Genomic DNA, 21,150 nt, shown 5'->3' on the forward strand with positions numbered 1-21,150 from the left:
AGAGAGAGAGAGAGAGAGAGAGAGAGAGAGAGAGAGAGAGAGAGAGAGAAGCATTCCTGAGAAGACAATTTGGTAAAACGATCAAAGGATGCGGAGAAAAGGAGAAAAGGAACCGTCGAAAGCTTTTACCTTCCTCGCAAACTGTTATCGCCCCGGCCCACGGATGAATAAACGAACGAGTAAAGGCAAGGAGAAAGTCCTATTTCACCGTCTACCAAATGAGTCGGTCCTGCGAGAACTGCTAAGACAACTTGAACGAAGCCAGCCGGGGAACGGCCGTGGATCGAGATAACGACGGAGTTTCTCGCCAATTTTTATCGCCACAACGGACGAAGAAGAATCGAAGAAATAAAGCGCAAGGTTTCCCAGGATTTTCCATACGAGATTGGTCCGCTGAGACAACTGCCGATCCCTTGTCTCCGTCGCGCGACAAACGGAGGAAGTTTGGGATGGACACTTTCTCAAGTAGACGATCCAATCGTTGTTAACGATGAAATCAGACATGACGATGCCGTCGAGGTACGGTTTGCTCGATCGACTCTAACGAGAATTGGCGGAAAACTTTTCTTATAGTACCGAAATCATCCGTCCAAAACATTTTTTTCTCGTGGATAGACGGTCAGTCCCATATAAGTATTCGTACCCTGTGTGTTTTGCTGAAGAAAATTGTCTAAATTAAATGATAGAATTGTCGTTTTAAAATTTCATTGTAAATATATACGTGTGTAAATTTGGGAGCAACAAACCTGCCATTTAATTTAGACAAATTTCTTCGCTAGACACTCGGGTTACTTATACGATTGACTGTATACGTCCGTCGATATTTCGCAATATTCATTACTCGTTTAGGAAAATATTCAGGAATACATACGAGTCCTTCTCGTTAGGAATCGCGCCCCTCGTTTTTGGACGTCGAGGAGGGGAATTAGCGAGGCGCTAAGCGTGAAACGAAATTTCCGAATGCTCCCCCGCGTTAACGAAACCGAGGAATGCAGGAAGAAGGGTAACATTGTGGAAAACGTGGAGCCATCCGATGGAGATCTTAACCCTTCGGACCAGGAATTCTGAATCTGTCTTTTCCAAACCATGCAACATTTTTCACTCACGCGAAGGAAATAAATCCTTGGACGTAACACGTCACTCCATCATTTGTGTTGGTTTGCTGAGATTAGATTGAAAGTGAGGGGTTAACTTGTAAACGGATGTGGAGACCTTTTAAAGGTAAGTGGTCCGGAGGTGACCTTCATCTCCGACAGGCTCCGTTCTGTCCAAATAACCTCGAACCAAGATTCACCTATAAAAGTACCGAAGACCTTCGACGAGGAAAAACTAGTACGCACGCACGCGAGAACCAAGAAAGTGAAAAAAATCGAAAGGAACCGAGCGGGATCGATATTTCTTTTGGTTTCCGCTTTCTCCGCTACCGTAAACTATCCTCTTATCGTCCTTCTCCCTAAGTACTATTTAACATAATGGTCTCCTGCGCTGTTACTCAAGCGGTCCCGGTTTCCTTCAAAGGACTTTCCCCTTCGTCACGCTCCAGTTTTCCTAAGTCATCCTGAAAACTCTTCTTCAGTCGCGTCGCGGTGGGATAACATTCGAGATTCGTCGACGCGACTTGGATCTAGTCGAAGGAGGCTGAAGAATAACAGCTCGACACAGATGTGACTGGAAAGTCGAGTGTCGTACAGTAAGGTCCGTCGATAAAACCGTTTAAAGTCATTACGAGCACGGGGTGGGACGGGGGTGTGGTGACAGACCAGTTCACTTCGACACGATCCGTGAAACCACCTACCATCCGCGATCGAAAGTACAACCTGGTCGACCTACCGAGAATCTAATTACGGCACGACACGGTAACGACGCCGACGCCCGGCGCGATAGTACCGCGTCCACAGCCTCGCCGATATATCGCATCTTATAGGGCCGAGGCTATTGACCGTAATACGGTCAGTCAAATAAGAGGGTCAGATATAGCTGCTCGTTGGTAACCCTGATCCAGATCTATCGCCACGTGGTCGCTTCGCTACGTACCGCATAACGTGTGTTGCGGCGATTCAAATCACGTGGCGTGATCCCGTCTGCCGATCTTTGAAAATCGCGGTGACCCTATGGCGGACCAACGGGAAGATGAAGCAAAGCTGTTGGTACTGTAGTATTTCTGTACACGTACTATTAATGGGTTATCGTAGTTTGCTTATTTAAAAATACACCAATGTTATCAGATGGTGTGTGAAGATTCGAAGCTGTTGATCTCCACGGTCACCAAGTACGTACATATGTATGTACGTATGTATGTATGGACGTGTGTGGAACAAAGCCGACATTTTTCAAGTTTGAAGGAATTTAGTGACCAAGCTACCTTTCATTGCAACTAAGAAATTTTAAAAAGAAATTCAAAATGAATAAATTGGACCCGACAAAGAAAATTCTAGTCTAAATATATACTACATTTGTCCTTTAACAATATATATGAACACGGCGTTGAGCATCACTGCGCGAAGGGTTAATTCAGAGTGAAAGATAGAGCGCGAATCGACTAGCTCGTTCGTACGACGAAAGCGCGAAAGGTTGCGTTCCTGGAAAAATGAGTCTACTTTGTGTTGGTAGCGTGACCCGCGGCCATCGGAACTGTAAATATCATTATCCCGACATTATCGCAACAGTCGTGAATTCGCGACACACGCCACGCCATTGCTATTTATGCGGTTCGACCTTACCTAGATGGATATATCCTACTGCCCATTTTCGAGATCCTTCCAAGAGGAAGAAAAAACAACGTTTCCTGGTTTCGTCACATCGATCCCGATCCCTATAACTCGAACACAAAAGTAACTACCATAATCGTAAAATTCCTTGAATGACGTGACTTAAATCTACGATACCACATACACGGTAGCTCATCAAGTATTCGAACGACTCGTAACCAAACGTGTAATGCTTGAGCTTGATTGTAGCCGTAATGTGCATGATTATGCTTGTTAAGTTTGCTGAATAAATAGTGTAAATAACGCTTGGAAAGTACTGGTTGGAGATATCGATTGTATCGAAAATGTATGAAGAGAAGAAAGCGATACAAGTACGAGAACGAAGAAAAATGTTCGTTGTAAATAGGGTTTTAAAATGATGCAAGTTTCATTTCCAAAAAATGAAAACGTGGTCGTTTTAAGTCGTAAAGTTGATCGATCGACTCTGCGGAAAATACGAAACGCGTCTAAGACAAGCATCGGTAGAAGAGTGGAGCGGTTCCCGAGCCAAAGCGTCTCCCCGCGAACAATTACACGAATCATACTCCTTTGTTAAGGGATGATTCAAGAGACTCCGCGTTGTAGCTAGGCTTTTCGACGGTAGATGGAGGGAGGAAAAAGTCTTTGGTTCATTCCAGGCCAGTATCGCGGTCGTTAATTCGGCCGGATAACAGAATTGTACGATCCCGCGAGATCCTTAACCCTCGTATCCCCTCGTTGAACGCGTGCAGCTGCTGCATCTTCTATCGCAGAAAATTCGACGAACGAGGAAAACTATGCAACAACGACGAGGTGAAAAATGATTCTCCCGTGGCGCAGAGAGGTGGGTGGGAGAAAAATCCACGCACTTTTTCCGAGACGACGGGAAATCCGTTAAGCGCAAGCGCGACCGCGCCAATCTCGGATCACGGCGATTAAATGAATTGGGTACACGCCACACGGGGTTCGGGGAGTCGATGAACCGGAAAATGTACGCAGTTTTCGCATCGCTGGATCGCGGCGACTCCCAGTCGGATTTTTTTCCTACGAAAACGTCGGAGAACACCGGGTACACCGAAAGGAGATAAAAGGGAATTTAACGAGCAGATGAAATTAAGATCAAAGAAGATGAAATTGAAGGGGTTACGTCCATTTGGGAAGGCCGAGAATAAGAGCTCATTTGCGAATTTTTCTTCGAACGTATCGTTGATTTTTGGAAATGGTTGTTTCTATACCAAAATCGTGCAATTCGAGTATCGTGCAAACAATTGGAGGATTAGGTGTACCAGGATCTGGGAAGAGAGAAACGCAACGGAGAAGGAAGGATAAGCGGAGAAACAGCAGAAAAGGGCGCAGCAGACAGAGAGAAGAGGGAGAAACACACCCTCGATTTCTATCCTAGAGCAGAGAGTGTAGCAGCAGGACGAGGAGAGTCAAGAGGGAATAAAGGGGGTGTAGGAGATGTACGAAGAGCGGCGCCCAGCTGGAGCCACGTGCATCGATCTGACTACAGGCGCCAGCCATCCTATCCGTCGGCTCGTTCGTCCATGAGTTCGACCCTGTCCCACTCCAACGCATCTCTCGAACCGTTCCATCCTACCCTGAACACATCCCGTCAGCCTCCCTGCTCCGATATTCCCCGATAGCGGAAAAGAGACGAGAACAAGGGTGGAATCACCCTTTTTTTCCCTCCCTTCGTGCCACCGCCTGGAAGGTCGTGCCTTAACCCCTGCGTGTCCTGCCCGATGAGTTTGTCCCTGGGATTGCTCTCAGGTTGAACGAACTCCGGTGGCTCTCGTCCACAACTTTTCGAAACGATTCCCTTCTCTCGCGACTCTATGCGCTCGCCTCTCTCCTCTCGAGACAAACCCTAATCGACGAGATTTTTCGAGGAGAAGCCTTGCATACGATTGTTATCTCGCGGAGGTCGTTTGAATTAGAGATACCAGAACCAGCAAACTGGATTATCACTATTGGACCGTGATAGCTGGAGATCTATGGGTGAGAATTTTTCGGATTAGGCAGAGTGGCCCAACCCTTGCCACCTTTTCGAAATGTTGATAGAGATATTCATAATTTCTGATGTTTTATAATGCTTTGTTACTAGCACCTCAAGATTTCACGTGGATCATTTTATGGATCGGCCTCACGGCGAATAGGGAGTGTCCTCATAGTTTTACAGCAGTTACTACGAGGTTGCCGTAAGCTGGCTCCGCGTTCTCGATGATCAGGGAACGTGACCGAATTTTCGTTACTCTATATGGAGGAATGCGTAAAACGTTCGACGACCTAGGGCTACGAGATTCGGGGGAATTCGAGGAATGTTCGGCTGCGCGAGTATCTATAGAAATTTGTCTTGGAAATATAGAATTGCCCTTTATAGATATGGTTTCCAAAAATTAGAAACAAACAATGATAGAGAAATCTTTTCGCGATACTTTTTACTTGAGGTCACCTAATATAAAAATACTCTTTTTGGATGATATGCAATGCGGATGGTTATGCTTTCAGATTCAGATGAAGAATAGAGAGATTTAACTGAAAGTATATATTATTTTCTGAACAGTGTAACGTGTGTTTTATATTTGTCGTATAACGTCTGTTTCATGTTCCTAGCTGGCCTGTTCTAATTGTAAGCCTACGAGTCAAATCTTCTTAGTCACCGAGTCGAACGTTGATCAAACAGCCTCGAGAGGCATTATCGTGAAGAGCCCAATCGTTTCCTTCGAAATTATTCCACGAAACTCGCCTGATCGATCCGACAAGATTCTTCGAGTGCCCAGGGTGAAGGAGTTCGACCCTGTCCCGCTCCAAACTATCTCCAACTAGTTCATCTCGTCCTGGTTCGTCAGCCCCGATGTCGTGACCTTCCAAGACTTTCGAGCACCCTCGAGTCTACCTAGCGTCTACACACGCAAATCCCCTCGATTCCAACGCGCGGAAACCCTTCAGCGTTACATTTAAAATCCATTGTCGGAAATCGTGTTTTCTCGTTCGCAGAGAAACAACATTTGTTCCCTAGGAAATTTATTTCTTCCTACTAACACGCGTGGATCTGATTCGATGGCCCCGCTTGGCAAATTAACTACTACACTCTGTTCTCCAACGATTCTTACATTTCATAACTCTCGAGAGGGTGATAGCTTCCATTTTCCCTTCAGTATGAATCCACTATTGTATATATATATATAGTTACGATTTTAACATATTTACTACAAGAATCTATACGACTACATTCAATTTCCTTCTACGATATATTTTTATCGATCTTCTTTTATATTAATCCAGTTATCCTTTTTTCATTACTTTCTACTTTTTACACAGACTTAACAGAAACCTAGAGATTATAAAAGAAGACCAATATCTATCCGGCAGCGTTCCGAGGCACGTTCGCTTCTAGGAGCGCGTTGATCGCCAAGGTGTCTATTACGACCATGAAAATCCATTAGACGCCCGAGTAACGGTTCTCTCTTCGATCCGTTCGATCCTTCCAAGCATCCAAGGTCAAGGAGCTTCTCCAAAGAGCACTTCATTTCATGGTGTCTGTGGTGGCGACCTTGAATACGCTATTACGGCTAAAGAGCACGTGCGGTACGAACGGATTTTAACGGATTACCTAGTGCGCTGCGCCATTTAAATCACACGTCCAGCTAACGGTTACGTATCGGTTATTACATAATCGCTGCTCGCTGTTTAACTGTGCGAGGGCGCGAACATGTACGAAAACAGTGCGAACGTGCTCGTCAGATGAAAATAGATCAATCGGATATAACCGAAGAGAGTTTGCAAGCCTTGGCATAGTTTGCAGTCGAGAGAAATTGTCCTTGTTTTGGAAAGGTGGATGAAAAGAGTTGAGACAAGATCGAGAAACACCTTTAGTAATAAGATTCTATTAAGATACATTACATGTAAACATTGTGTAAACGGAGAAGTGTCAAAACTCGTTTGTACTCGTTTCTTCTTTAAAATTAATTCCCAAAAAAGACTTTGCCGCGGACAAAAGCAAGCCGACTATATCATTTGTTTTCTGAGAAGAATATATTTAAAACAAATTTTTTTTGCGGATAATTATCGATCGATTAGGCTAATGATCTAGACTCGCTTGAAATGGGAAGACAAGGATGGAGTCCTCCTGTTTTGTTCGCGACTGCTGCGTGCAACGAATTACGAGCTACGACCGTTCGAGCTTTCATAAAGAATTGCGTTGAGGAGAGGCGCAGCCAAGTCCTTTTAAAAGAGAACAACCGTCGAGAGCGCGTATAATGGCCAGCCACTACGACAGGAATCTCTCGTATACGAGAGGATCTCATCCGGCAATGATGAACATTCTAACAAATAGCGCCTCGACGAGAATCGCTCGTTATTACACGCTACGCACCGCTCGTGACGCTTATTTCCAATTTCCTCTTCTTCCTTTCTATTTTCGCCATTATTTCCCTTTCTCTTCTGTTGTTGTTTCCTACTAAAAGGCTCGACGCCTTTGTTGCCACCAGAGATGGGTAAAATTTCATTTAGATTACTATCAACACTGTTTATAACTTTTCTAATTTAATCAGAAATCTGGGACGAATGGTCTCTGGAGACGAGCATCCAACTTGCTAGCAAAATACGTAGTTTGCATTTTTATTCCACTCCTATAACTCCTGCCAGTTACGTCCAATTTTCATAAACTTTTCTCTAATTGTTATTTATAATTCTTTTACTAAAATCTACAATTACACCAATGACAATAATGTCCACAAAAATTGAATAGCCATATAGTAATAAAATCGAACAGCTATTCAAATCGACTCTCATTCGCTCAACATAAAATCTCATTTTTATTTTATGATACAACTACTATTAAACAAATAAATAATAACTAAACAGTAATTAATCGATTCTGTTCATCTCTGGTTACCAGGGCGATTCGAATTCTTTGCTAGGCTCCGTCGCGCACCCGGAAACGCGCATACGCGTGTTATTCGCAAAGAAACGAAAAGCGAGAGAAGCATAAGTAGCGACAAAAGATACTTTGATCAGAAACTATTCTTACGTGAATCGATCCCAGCCGTATCCATGCAGAATTAATTAAACGAACTGAATTTCGATACCATGGGGTGACTTGCCTTATGTAATGTCTCAAGCCACCCGTAGCGTTTCTCTGATCAAATTAAATACGCTCTGTATCGAAATGCGGAAGTCGGCACCTTTCATAATGCAATTACAGTTTGAACAAACGAAAATTAACAGTCTGATCGATATTCGAAAATAATCAACGAAACTAGTCAGTTTCAGAGAAATGATATCGTTATCACATTATCAACTGTGTGCTGTCATGTTATCAACTAATCTTTATGGTAGGTACATTACTTGTAATCACGTTCAATTCAATTTTTCAGTACAATGATAGAACACAGTCGCGAAACCAATTTGCATTATGTTTTTGTGTTATTCTTTGTGTGTGTGTGTGCGCGCACTCTATTTGCTAGAACACAAAGTAATGCGCACTAAAATAAATAAATTAATGCACATTGCATCTAGGTGTGGATACGAAAAGGTTAAGAATATTTGTATTACATTTATAAACAGAATTACGTAGTTTGGCTGTTTGGTACAAGTATACTTTACAAGACGCTGTGATATTATTTTCATGTTAGTTGAACTAATAAAACTTTTTTTGTATGGTGTAAAAAATATGATGATTTGAGAAGCGATGAAAAGCGAGCTCTCAAGCTAAGGGAAGCATATAGCTATTTACATTGTGGAATGAGTGATTTCGAACCAGAAGCACTCGGCACCAAAAGTTCGTCGTTTCACTATGATTTTTTTCCTCGAACACTATTGGCGATAGCTTCTTAAAAATTTACATACTGATCTACATGCATTTCGACATCGTATTTATTTCACAAAGAAATTTTAAATAATTCAAAATATATGTTAAGCGACAGACTATCAATGAAAAAAATATTCTAGTGTTCTTAATTCTGCAAGTTCTGTTGTTCTAGAAAAAAGAAAACTGGGATTGTTGCTTAATGTTTAACACGAACGCTAGCATTTGCTTGATTTAGGGTTGTAAGATCGTTTCCATTGTCTGGAATGCTTTACTGTTTCATTGCATTATAAAGAATGAAATATTAATTCACCTTACGTGAAATAATTAACCCTTTCAAATTATAAATTAACCCTATTGAAACTATTTCATTTCTACTACCAATAATTTATTAGTAGTTGAGTGTTTGTCAAACTTTTCATCGATAACATAAGCGAACGTTGTCGTTACTTTGTTAAATTCGCGAAAATCCCGCGCGAAGTAATAGTTAAGAAAGAGAATCGATCCTCTCGGTTGTTGAAACCGAGGAGATAAAATATTCAGAAGGTCGCTCGGCATTAATATCCGATCGGAACTTTCGTAGAAAAGTTTCTGACGGGCAAGCGTGTCTGAGGAAAGCTCGAAAGAGAATGAAAGGCGAGAGGAGATATAGCTCCACGTTGAATTCACGTAAGAAAACACTCGAGTCGAGCAATAAACAATGCTAAAACGGTTTCGTTTGGCCCTTGGTTCGACAGTTGCTCCTTTTGACAGTCCACAAAGTGTAAAAGTACATATGCTTGAATTATATAGGCAACAAGATTATTCAACTCGAGATAAAAATGTCGAGTTTACCGAGTGCATGTGCACCTTCTACCCTTGGACCATGGCGACGAGAACCATTTGCTTGATTAATTTATTTTTTAATAGTGTTTATGCTATACAAACCAATTTCCTTTTTTCTACGATATTTGCTCTACCACTCGCTATACTTGGAAAACGTATTTACCTCCTCTTTCTTTATATTTTCTATTCTCCATTTTCTCTTAGCAATGTCCGTACAAGAAACTCGGGTACCTCGGGTTCGCCAAACCCGTACCGCAGCTGCGACCAACCACAGCTACATCCCCTGAGGGCTTAAACGACACAAACTGTGATACCAAATCTACCAACGTTACACTACTAACGCGACTCCAGCGAAGAGAAATTAGCCATCGAATCGATCGGATATTAACTGGTGTATATCGAACTTGATCCCACCGGTGGCGAAAGGGTGAGAAAAAGGCACGCGCGGATGTAACTAATTAACCAAGGCAAATGATTCTTGGCAGAGCGTTGCGTGGGGCCGCCAGCCATGCGGACCAGCGAGCTGGTCGTCTGTTTCCAGGCGCGACTGGTAATACACTGTGCAATTCCCCTGTCAGGAGTAATGGTTTCCTCTTGAAACATGAAAAACTCGAGGCACAATAAACTACCAAAATTATGACTGCAGGCTTACAACATTCGGCATCGTTCGGGCAATGCCGATAGAATGGCCCGAGAGATGGGCTCCGCGAAGAAAGGAAGGGGCCGGAGGGGGTATGAAAAGGGACGACGAGGGTGGAAGAAAGAAGCCGGAAGGCGGATGAAACGACGAGCAACAACGACGACCAAGCGTTTCGCGACTTTGCTTGGTCCTTAACCCTGAAAAGACACAACCGCGAGATGTTAGAGGGTGGTGGAAGACAGCTCCTCCAGCACACCTACGTTTTCCTTATTTCTTACTATTACATATGATTGTTATCGTTCGGCAAGCCACATACTTTCACTATAATTAGACAAGCTTGGAATGAGACATATGTTATTGGAAACAACAATTTATCGAGGATCAACAAATTTTTCCCCAATGTTTCCCCTTTTAAGCGACGAAACCACTCGTACGCGCTAACACAGTGAGAATTGTTGTTTCGCCAAGTTCGAATCTTGAAGGAATCTTCGATCTCGGTTCTCCCCGTTCACCACGCTCCCCTCCCCTCCTGGTTAACTAATTTTCTTCTTTCTCCACGATAACGTATCTACGGTCGCGTCCTCTTCGACAGGATCGCGACCCTTCCTCCATCGTGTACTTTGTTACGTCTCTTTTTCATCGACTCGCCTTTTTTTTTTCTTCAGGCAGGGATCGTCGGCGTCGTCGTTATCGCCATCGTCGTCGTCTGCGGAGATTTCGTATTCGTCCTTGACGGCCCTCGAAATGATAACGCGACTGGTGGCGCGCTGTCGACGGCTGTTGAGACGCATAAATTCTTATGGGGGTCTTATAGTAGCGGAGTTCTGAAATGGCCCGCCTTTCCGTCGATGGGCGGTGAGAATATAAACGTTGTTTTTACACGGGGTCATTACTCACGGGCTGTAAAATCCGACGTTCTCGTGTTTGGTATTGGTGTCGCGCTCCTGTCACCGGAAACTCGTCGGTTACGTTTTTCCCCGAACGTTTATACGAATGGAAAAGCGTTCTATCGACTCCAGAGTGACTGCTGGAGAGCTCCTCGAGGCTGCCTATTATGGCTAACATTTTAAATGCAACTTACTAGGAAACACTAGTGGCGGTTACACCTCGATTCTTATGAAACTTTGTACACCTGTTCGTGGGACCTTCGTATCAATTACATCATCCTCGGTTCGTGCCACTTGTATGTTTCAACGAGGAAACTACCCTTTTTGTTCGAACCGCCCCGTTTACTTACGCGCTTATAACTCGAAAATGATAAGAGATATCGAACAAATGTTCAAATAAATATTGCACTGTTTTTAGAGGCCTATAAATAAATATCAACATATTTAAAAAAAAGAAATTTTTGTCAAACATTACCCTCCTCCACCTTGAAACTTAAAAAAATTTTGATATATATATATATATTATTAATAATTAGTTAATTCCAGTTCTCTGCTCCAACACCCCCAAGAAGAAGAAAACCCTTCCAGAAGTATCTTTCTATTGAAAAGTAATTTCATCCCAGCCGCTTTGTCCTGCGTCAATCGGGAAACTCACATCTTTGAAACGTGCCGTAGGGAATTGAATAGAATAAGACATGTTCGCCAGCCACAAGCCACGTTTATGTATTTATAGTGAATATCACCGGCGAAGGTGAATTCAAAGACGTCCTTCGTAAGATTGTCACCGCCTATTTTGGAAAACATTATTGTAAAAATATGTTTTAAGAAAAGCATTTAATAAAAAGGACATTTGAAAGAGAATCGTCCGTTGAGATTGAATTCCCTGCAAGGTTCGTTTGCAAATGTGCGCAAGCAACGAATGAGTATCGGGAAAAGTGAAGAAACTACTACAAGACGCGAAACACCGTGCTCGCGCATCCGCGATAATCCCCCTCGGCCATTGAATAATTTATTATTCGAGAATCGTGAAATCACTCCTTGACGCAGAGAACAAGCCGACGATAGGCTATAAAATTGTTTCCAACGACTATTTTATCCATCGTGGATGTCATTAGAAAACTCGTTAACGAAACTCAGTGGCGTTGCACGCTAGTTAGAGCTGTCGCAGTAAACGTAAACATTTTTCGACTCGGAACGGGCGAATCGTATCATCGCGAATTCCGTCTATCGTGCAAAACGAAAATCTAATTATACCGTGAACGCGTGAGTCTCGTTAAGCGAGAAACTGAACGCAGTTTCATCCGATCGTAGCAAATTTACGACGCGACATTGTGTCTACGCCACTCATGCGCTACACGAAAAACTACGCGGACGTTGATGTGCCATCATTCGATTAGAAACTATCTATTTGGTTGCGGATATCCCTAATTTTCAATTCAGTCATGTTCGTGGTAGTTTCACGGGGTTATCCGATCGTACCCAACTTTTTTTCAGGTTCTTCTACAAAGTCTAAACTATAAAACACCGAGGAGGAGCATTATCAAAAAACATTCTCAAAGAAATCTTTTTTTGTGATCTTTTCACCCTCTTTTTATTTCTTTTCTTTCGTAAACTAAGTACAATTTGGATAATCCGCCTTCGCTGTTTTATAGATCAGACGATTCTGCGTAAAACAAAATTTGTCTCGACTGGATAGATTCCATGAATCTTGAATAATTCCATGTAACATTGGAAATTCGTATAGCATACAAACTTTTTCGACTAATGTACAACCTCTTTTCAATCTACTATTTCTAAAAGCAGCACTTTGTACGCCACTCCAAGGTTCTCATAGATAAGATTCCTCGATTCAACTAGTGGATTCAGGGAAGATGACAACTAGAACCAGCCGAGAATTTTTGTAACCTGTGTCGACTTAAACAAAAACAAAATATGGAACAAAAAGTTATCTCCCCCCTGCGAACGGAGCGGATCGATACTGGGAGAGACAATGGTGGTTTATAGTTTCTTTAGTTTCTTCAAAAAGAATGACGTGTTCGCCGGCTATCTATAGGGACGGCGACATTGACGTTAAAGTATCACGCACGGCGCATTATGATGCGCTCTCCGATACAATGCTCAGGCCGACGACCACGAATTCATCTGCGCGAAATGCGCGTCGGTCGATCGACCGATTTGCCTCCGCGAATCGTCCCGTTCTACGTGGATCAGCCCAGTCATTTATCGTGCACGATGAAGCGATAAAAAAAAGTAAACCGACGTTAACCCTTTCAGGCGTTGGCGTCGCGCAGCCGCGTAAATGAGGCTACAATTTGACGCGCTCCACGACCACATGATTCAATCACAGAAAAGTTGCCGAGGGAGGCACAATTTTGTAGAAATAACGAACCAAGGAACGAAAACCGATGTTGGAGCAATTTGTCCAATTTGTTGCGTCGAAAAGGGGAGATATTTATTTAGTTATGATTGTAATGTGTTCAATGTAACATATTTTAATTGTAAATAAGTAAAAATTACACCTTGAATATCGTATTATAGTTCGTGGTTGCATGAATCACTTTATAGGGTTATTATCAACATATTTATATAATAATATATTATGATGAATTTATTTGATTTTGGAAATGTTATAGTTTCGACTTGCTCAGAATAGCCTACTATTTAATAAAAAGGAGACCTTCTTCCTCGTTTCTCTAATGTGCAGTTGTTCACCGCATTCTCAATGGAACCTATAGTTATATATGTTTCGGTCCAATCGAATCGTTATGAAATTGCCTTTGCAATAATCGCATGTGCTTGTTGCGCATTATGTGCACGCCGGTCGCTATGTTTGTAACGCATCGTTAAACGGGTTTGGTTAAACATATTTTCTGATTACGTCGCAAATCGTTAAAATTTCAGGTCGACTATAGATTTATCTATAAAACATACTTAACTAATATAACATACGAACATTGCGCAAGAAAACTCGTTCATAAACTAAGAATGTCTAGTACATATAAAGTACATTCTGTGACGATGATAAATTACTTATGAAATACATTATCATATGATAATGACAAAATCAACGAGGCACGCACACGTATTTCGTTTGTTTATAAGATTAATTGTAAGTAGGAAGAGCGAAAAAAACGACGTTTCGGAGAGGCAGTCATCGACAGGCCTCCGACGTGTCAAGTTCTCTGTATCCATCAATTTCTACCAATTATTTATATTTTTTCTTGTTTCATAAAGCAACTAATTTTATTCCGCCTACAAGTAGCCGTCGATCCCGTATTCCACATGTATATACTTATACACGAAAGAAAACCTCAATGACGCATGTCCGCCGCGTGATGGGAAGCCCAAGTGTAAACGGAAACGTGTCTCCAGATAGTGCGCTAGGTAAAAGCCGATGAGAGTCACTGCGTTACAGGAATAGTTGCAGGTGTTAGCACCGAAAACTAAAAGTTTTACAACCTCGAAACCTTGTTTAACTTTATCCGGCGGTGCGCGGGAGCTGTTAGGCGATCGGAGGGGCAATAGAACGCCGAACGAATGGCGGTGTTTCGCGGAATGAATCAACACCCAGCGATCCCGTTCGCCAGTTTCGCCGAGGTAAGAGGGATCCCGCAACCCGCCGCGCCGTGGTGAACGCGCGCGGCTTTCTTCGCCGAAGAAGGAGGTCTCTGATCGGGAAAGCGTTCGCCGTGGCTGCCGGTCAGCGTGGAAACGAAGCCAGATTGACGAGGAAACGAGCCAGGGTAGGGGATCGAACGAGTAACAACGACGAAACGCTTTGCAACAACGGCTCGTTAATTTAACCGACGGCCGACGTTACCGCGCCAGCATGCCGTAGTGCACGGTCGTAAACGCTCGGCAACGTTACCGCTGCTACCTCTGGCCGCGGCTCTATTACCCTTATTGTTAAACTTAGAGTTACTGAACTACAGAACGAGAACTATAGACCCGCCGCGCCGTGGCGCGACACCCATGACTGCGAGCCACGTGGCTCCAGGCGTGTGGCCACTGGCCACGCATGCATGCGAACCAAGGTGTCATCCGTGACGTTCCTTGCGTTGCCCACCAACCCCCAACCACGCGCCGCCTAGCCTTCCGTCAATTCCACTCCCGTCGCGATTCGTACGTGAATGGCTAACCACCCCAAACGGACATCCGAAACATTTCTGGATTTACCATTTCTCCCATGTTTTTTTAACCTTTGCACCGTGACGCGAATTGATAAATGAAAATGGTTGCACGTATTAGAATAAAATTCATGGCACCTGTAGCGGCTGAGAGTCGGTGAGTTATACGAGGGGATGTTTTTGTTCTTTTTTTAATTTTCTAAGTGGAATCAGTGTTAATTCGTACAGAATTTTAATTCGTACAGAATTGAAAGCAAACGACTACAAGTATTTCTTTGTTTCTATGTATGGTACCATTGAAAAAACGTAAAGTTTGCGTTAAGCGAACACGTCAAAAATCAATATAACATGTAAGGTAGATGACTGAAAACCTGAGCGCTGAAAGGCGAATCGCTCGGAGTGCCATGACAGGAGGGGGCGCAAAGGATTCAGACGAAATTAGTAAGAGGATTGCCGTTGCGTTTACGAGTGACGTGGGATTCGATGTGAATCCGACGAGAAGTCGAAAAGTAGGATCGATACGTAACGTGAAACTTGCGTATATATATATACAGGGTACCCAGTAAAACGTGACACATGTACGTAGTTCCCGAGAAGAATAACTCGGAAAGACGTTCCTTCGTGTTTGAGATACGTGTAGATACGTATGCACGAGACACTTATTGCGTCCAATCGTACCCCGTCATCGGATCGATACGATTTTTCACGTCGAAAATATTTTTCTATTTTTTAAAGCGTTAAAACAATAAATGTTGCTTTTTTAACAGCGGCAATTCACGTTTAAGGAATGAAAATGAAAAAATAGTATTTCTTTTTTGGCTCTGTAATATAATTGGCTAGTAAAATAATTGATAAGGAAATATAATTTTGTTGAGTTTAGAGGAAAGGCATAACGCAATTTTAGTTGGAAGGATGTTTAGTTAGGTGTATTAATTCCTTGTTAGTTGATATTCGTGAGTTTCGGCTCAAGAGTCTCCTCCGGAGCCGCGGAGAGAATCCTTTGGATTCGAACCTAAAGATTGATATTACTGAACCGTGTTTAAATTAATGCCTGACAGTTTAATACAAAGAGCACACACATATTTGTTTACGACAACATGATCGACATTATCAGTTATAAAGTCATTCTTATGCACTTAAAATTACTGCATCGGAGTATTAGTGGCTCGTAAAATACCAATGTACGACGTCGACTTTATACCGTACGCATAAAAACACCACGTCAAGGTCACTTATTAATTGGTTGCGTTAGTCTTATTCATGGTTAATTAAGCCCACAGTGTCGGAGTTTTATATTCAAAGTTTCATTGGCCACCCAATCAGAAAACTACATTATTAGGTCATCCCATAAGCTCGTGCCGCAAATCGTGTTTGTCTTTTTATTTAAAGTACAGAAATTTTATAGCGATGGTATAATGACTTTGCCAGAGAGATAGAAGAACATCGTAGAAGAAGATGATGATTAATAACTGAGCAATTTTCTACACGTATGATACGAGAAAATATAACCAATATATGCTAAACAGTTTTTGATCGACCGTTCGTACCCCCTTATTAATTTCCTATTGACGCACGGATCTCGCCTCGCGATTTACTAACAGGGTTAAAAGCAAAATTGGATCGTACACGGTACTTATTGTATTACACCGCTAACGACCGACACGATCGACAAAGTGTTCTATACCAGTGACCGATGCCGTACACTCGTCTTCCACCATCGACTGCTCGGATATCGATAAACGCGTGGAAACGTTTCACGGTGAGGAGCCCTCGGTTTTCGTGCAGCCTTGTTTACGAAAACTTTTTCGCGCGTTTCAGCAAGCGTTACCCTTTCGACGGAGGTTCGCAATTCACCATCGACAACGTTCCGTACACGTCATAGGCGAAAGAAAGAGAAAGAGAAAGAGAGCCATAAACGCGAAGCCTAACTTTCAAAAATGTTTTTCCAGGAGGAGGACGACTGAAAAAGGGATAATTTCGTCGGTCGATTCTCCTCGTCTAATTTACCACCGTGAAACTTGTTCGCTTCGACGAATATCCGACATGGCCGGGAAAGGAGGAGTAAGGGGTATATTAATCGAGTAGATTTCAATTTTGCAACGCGCCAACAACCACGCCTTCCCCTCGAAGCTTCTTTCCATCGATCGAATTTCGTCCCAGGATAAAAACTTTTACCAACGCCGGAACGATGAAATTTCTACACAACTCGGCCGTCGATACTCGAATCGATAACGTCGCGCACCGATTGTCCCAGTACCCACGCGTACTCAGCCAATTTTTATCCCCGCATCAATCGGTATGGAGCACCGGGATAATAATAAAACTCTGACGGCTATTAGCCAGCGTGGCGCCGGCATTAGCAACCAATTATGCTACACGATTTCGCCGTGCGCATGGCTCGATCGCATAAATCGACAGGCGTTCTCGTAAACGAGTTCTATCGATATAAGTAGTACGGTGAATCTCGTGTTCTACAAAGTAATTGAAAAAACAGCTCGTTTAATTGAGAAACAATCACTGTACATTTTCAACAAAACAAGCTTGTTGTCACCGAACGCCTCGCTCGGAATGAAATCCCCGAATCCAAACGGTTGCTCGATATCCCCCGCAGCGACTCACACACTTGTCGTACCCACCTACGCACGAGAAGTTCGTTTACACCCAGCGTTGGAGCAGTTCGTTCATCCCTACGCTATTGCACGTGATTCGCGTAACGTGGACGTACACTGTCAGCTTCGTGGTAAGCTGTTACCCGAGGGAAATCGGTCTCCACCGTTGGATAAAAACGCTTCCACGGAAGAGAAGAGATTCCACGAGGATAATAGGTTAAAATGTTAAATTATTTTAGGTTGTCTGTGTTTGATAACGATGCAAAGCGATACGAGCGTAAACTCGTCGATCGAGGCGACGCGCGACGTGGCACACTCGTGTCACGAATTCATTCAACAAGCACGTGAGGAATAGATAACTCACCGGGCTCAGCGAAGGTGATGATCTCCGATGTCCTCGCGTAGAAGTCGTCCATCTCCTCGTGGACTTCCTGACCCTCGTGGTTCCCGTAGTCCATCCTCTCGTTATCCTCCATGGCCGTTTCCGTTTGTTGGTCAAGGTTTCTGTACGAGTACTCGTCGCCCCCGTAGAGGAACTCCGCCGAGTATTCTGTCTCGTGGTCGTTTCTCGATCTCTCCGGATAACGAGACGATTGGGCCTCGGCTCTGTACAATGTCTCGAGCGCCAGGTGCCTGGGTACCGTGGCCAGAGTTCTATTAACGTCTGGACGCGTCCTGAGACCGAGTTTTGTGAGTATTTGATGCTTGATGGCCTCCAGCCTGAGATCGTCCGGGCTGGGCGCGACGGTGTCCTTCGAACCACCGCCCCGATGCGTCTCGTGAATGTGCTGATGCTGTTGCTGCTGATGCGGGCAACCGGGGCAGGTCTGATGATGATTCTGTCGCGGTTGGACCGGCGATAGCGTCAAACAACAGAGCACTAATCCTATCAGGAGCACGTTCGATGGTGCCAAGGATGTTCCTCTGCACGTAGAGACGATGCGAGAGGAGGAGGCCAGGTGAGATCGTTGATCTCTAGACGATCGACTCGATTCGATCGAAGGAGGATCGAGCGGTGTCGCTCGACGGTTAGCTGCCTTCTTCCAGAGCCTCTCGTTTCGACCTGCGATTGAGGTGAGTCCCGCTCTGTACGGCACCTGGTGCATCTCGGCGGCGAGTCACCTCCTCCTCCCCCACCACCTCCTCCTTCCTCTACTACTTCTACTATAGCTACTCCTTCTTCCTTCCCGATCTCCCGCCTCGACGAGCCTATCTTCCGTTTTTCTCGATCGACAGCAACCACCGGCTCGATCGGTCTCCTCTCTAATTCTACTATCGTTCGTGTGAAAGAAAAGCCCGACCGTTGCCAACGCGATACTATTTCGAACGAAGTCAACGTGCTGGGCGTCCGTGCAACGAGTCCTTGTCTCTGAGCTGCTGCACGGTGGCAAACGGCTACGACGTCGACGACGGCGACGAGAGGAACCTGTTGAGAGGGTGAGAATTTCGTGTAGCGGTGACGACAACGGCGATGACGAGCACGACGACAGGGAAAAGGCATTCTCGCCAAAACCCCCCATTACCAACTAACCGGTGCCGCTGTTTCAGGATCGATCTCACCCGCAAGATGGACCGCCGTAACAACCGGGTACACCCTGCTCGTGTTTTCGGCCATTCGCGCTCCTTTTCACTGTTTGTACGTCCACAGGTATGTGGCCCTTCCCACCGACGAAACCTTCTTCGACTAAAAATCTTTCGTTTTCCCTATCGCGTTCACCTTCGGTTTCCACTCCTCGTCGTCCGGATCGAGTTCTCCTCTCTTACTCCCGATCGCACATATTCATCCAACGATTAACACCCTCGCGGCAATCGTACATGCTTGTTCGTCGTTCGACAACGATCAAACAGGCCCCCAGCTTGATATTCTCCTTGGACCGTCCTTGAGGTTACTTCGACAAGGGTGAACCAGGTTGTCGACCCTAATTCTGCTACGCGATCTATACGCTTCCTTTTAGTATTGCGATCAATTCAAATACAATCGACGACTAAGGTCTCCTAGACTTCCTTGGACACTTTCTACGCGTACCTAATGTTTCACTACGACTAAGCTCTACGGAATGTTGCACCATTTAAAAGTCTCCCGTGACCGGACACGTAACGATGGGCATCCGACCCGGCGCAGAGTCCCTTGAGGAGGATCTCCTTTCGGCCGGCAGAAAAAACGTTTTCCTATCGGTTCGTCGGGCTAACCGACACTTTCCTTCCTTTATTGTCCGTAGAAAAATAATCTTGATCCCAGAAAGCGCGTGTCCCAAGCATGTACGAGCCTTGTCGAGGACGTCGATCCCGCATGCATTCTTCCTTCGATCTATCAGATCCAACGGGCCAATTCGAGACAATTTATTTTATTTTCCACTAATCCATCAGGCCACGTCAACGTAACAGCGTGGCCCACCGTTTCACGAATTTTTTCCCCCGTTTCTTGTAACCTCGCTCTCGCGGATTCCCTTTCTTCTTGCCCGTCTAATTCGTTTCACCGATATCATACACGATAACGACGAAACGCCAAAGGATCCCTGTAACGACCGAAGCACGCTTGTCGGAGGCGCGCCGGACACTGAGGGGCATCCACCACCACTACCAATACCGATACCACCACCGCCGTACCATCACCGCCAGCAGCAGCAGCAGCAGCAGCAGCAGCAGCAGCAGCAGTAGCAGTAGCAGCAGCAGCAGCAGCAGCAGCAGCAGCAGCAGCAGCAGTAGCAGTAGTAGCACCACCACTCGCTGCCACCACCACACGAACACCACCACCGACCAACGAAACACCATCCACCCACCCACGATATAGGTACTGCAACGACCGGCTAAACTCCCCGATAACTTTATATAGGTGGTCCCCTGTACAGGGTGTTCCGAAAACGTTTGCTCGAAAGAACGACGTTAAAACAATAGCGCCCAATACGAAACCGGAAAGAATTGAAACGATACGAAAAGGGCGCGTCTCCGTCGTGCTTCACAATTACGTACCTTAGGATTAGGACAACCGAGACTTTACAGGTTTCTATAGGGAAACGAACTTATCTTAATCGCAAAGTACGTTACAGTGCCGATAGAATTAGGTCTGGTACGAACACGTAGGTAAAACGTTGGCGATTCGAAGACGCGACGAACCGTTTCAAAGTATTTGAGAAGGTTGACTTGGCTACTTGAACTTAAACGGAGTACTTTTCACAAATCGTTACTATGAATTGCTGAAAGTAGGTATTCCGTATTCCTCGCGATCCAAGTTTAACGCTTATAATCGCAAAATGAGTTAGTTTTTCATGCGCTGCATGCGGGGGTGCGTTACTTTTTATCAGACTTTGTAACAGAGATGAGATCGACGACTTGGAAAGTTGATACTTAAATTTACCAAAATAACGTGTGCATAGAATTCCAAGGTGTAACTCGGAAAAAAATATTTGCAGAGTTGCACAAGATCCTGAACCTGATGAAACACGCAGCTGTAGGTTAACTAAAACACTCTGGGAACACCCTGTACATAATACATTCGAAGGCGATTGATCCCGCGTCCGCGTGGA

General features: G+C 44.3%; 1 protein-coding gene across 1 annotated transcript in view; it reads right to left on the reverse strand.

Moving 5' to 3' along the window:
- LOC128892196 (inhibin beta chain) overlaps positions 1–20,273 on the reverse strand; it is a 35,506-nt gene extending 15,233 nt beyond the window's left edge. The window contains exon 1 of the mRNA XM_054152422.1: positions 17,991–20,273. Coding sequence (XP_054008397.1) covers positions 17,991–18,732 — 742 coding nt within the window. The 5' untranslated portion in view covers positions 18,733–20,273. The remainder of the gene's footprint in view (positions 1–17,990) is intronic.
- Positions 20,274–21,150: the final 877 nt, after the last annotated feature.

The sequence above is a fragment of the Hylaeus anthracinus genome, unplaced genomic scaffold (assembly GCF_026225885.1).
Source record: "Hylaeus anthracinus isolate JK02 unplaced genomic scaffold, UHH_iyHylAnth1.0_haploid 12002, whole genome shotgun sequence".
NCBI lineage: Eukaryota > Metazoa > Arthropoda > Insecta > Hymenoptera > Colletidae > Hylaeus > Hylaeus anthracinus.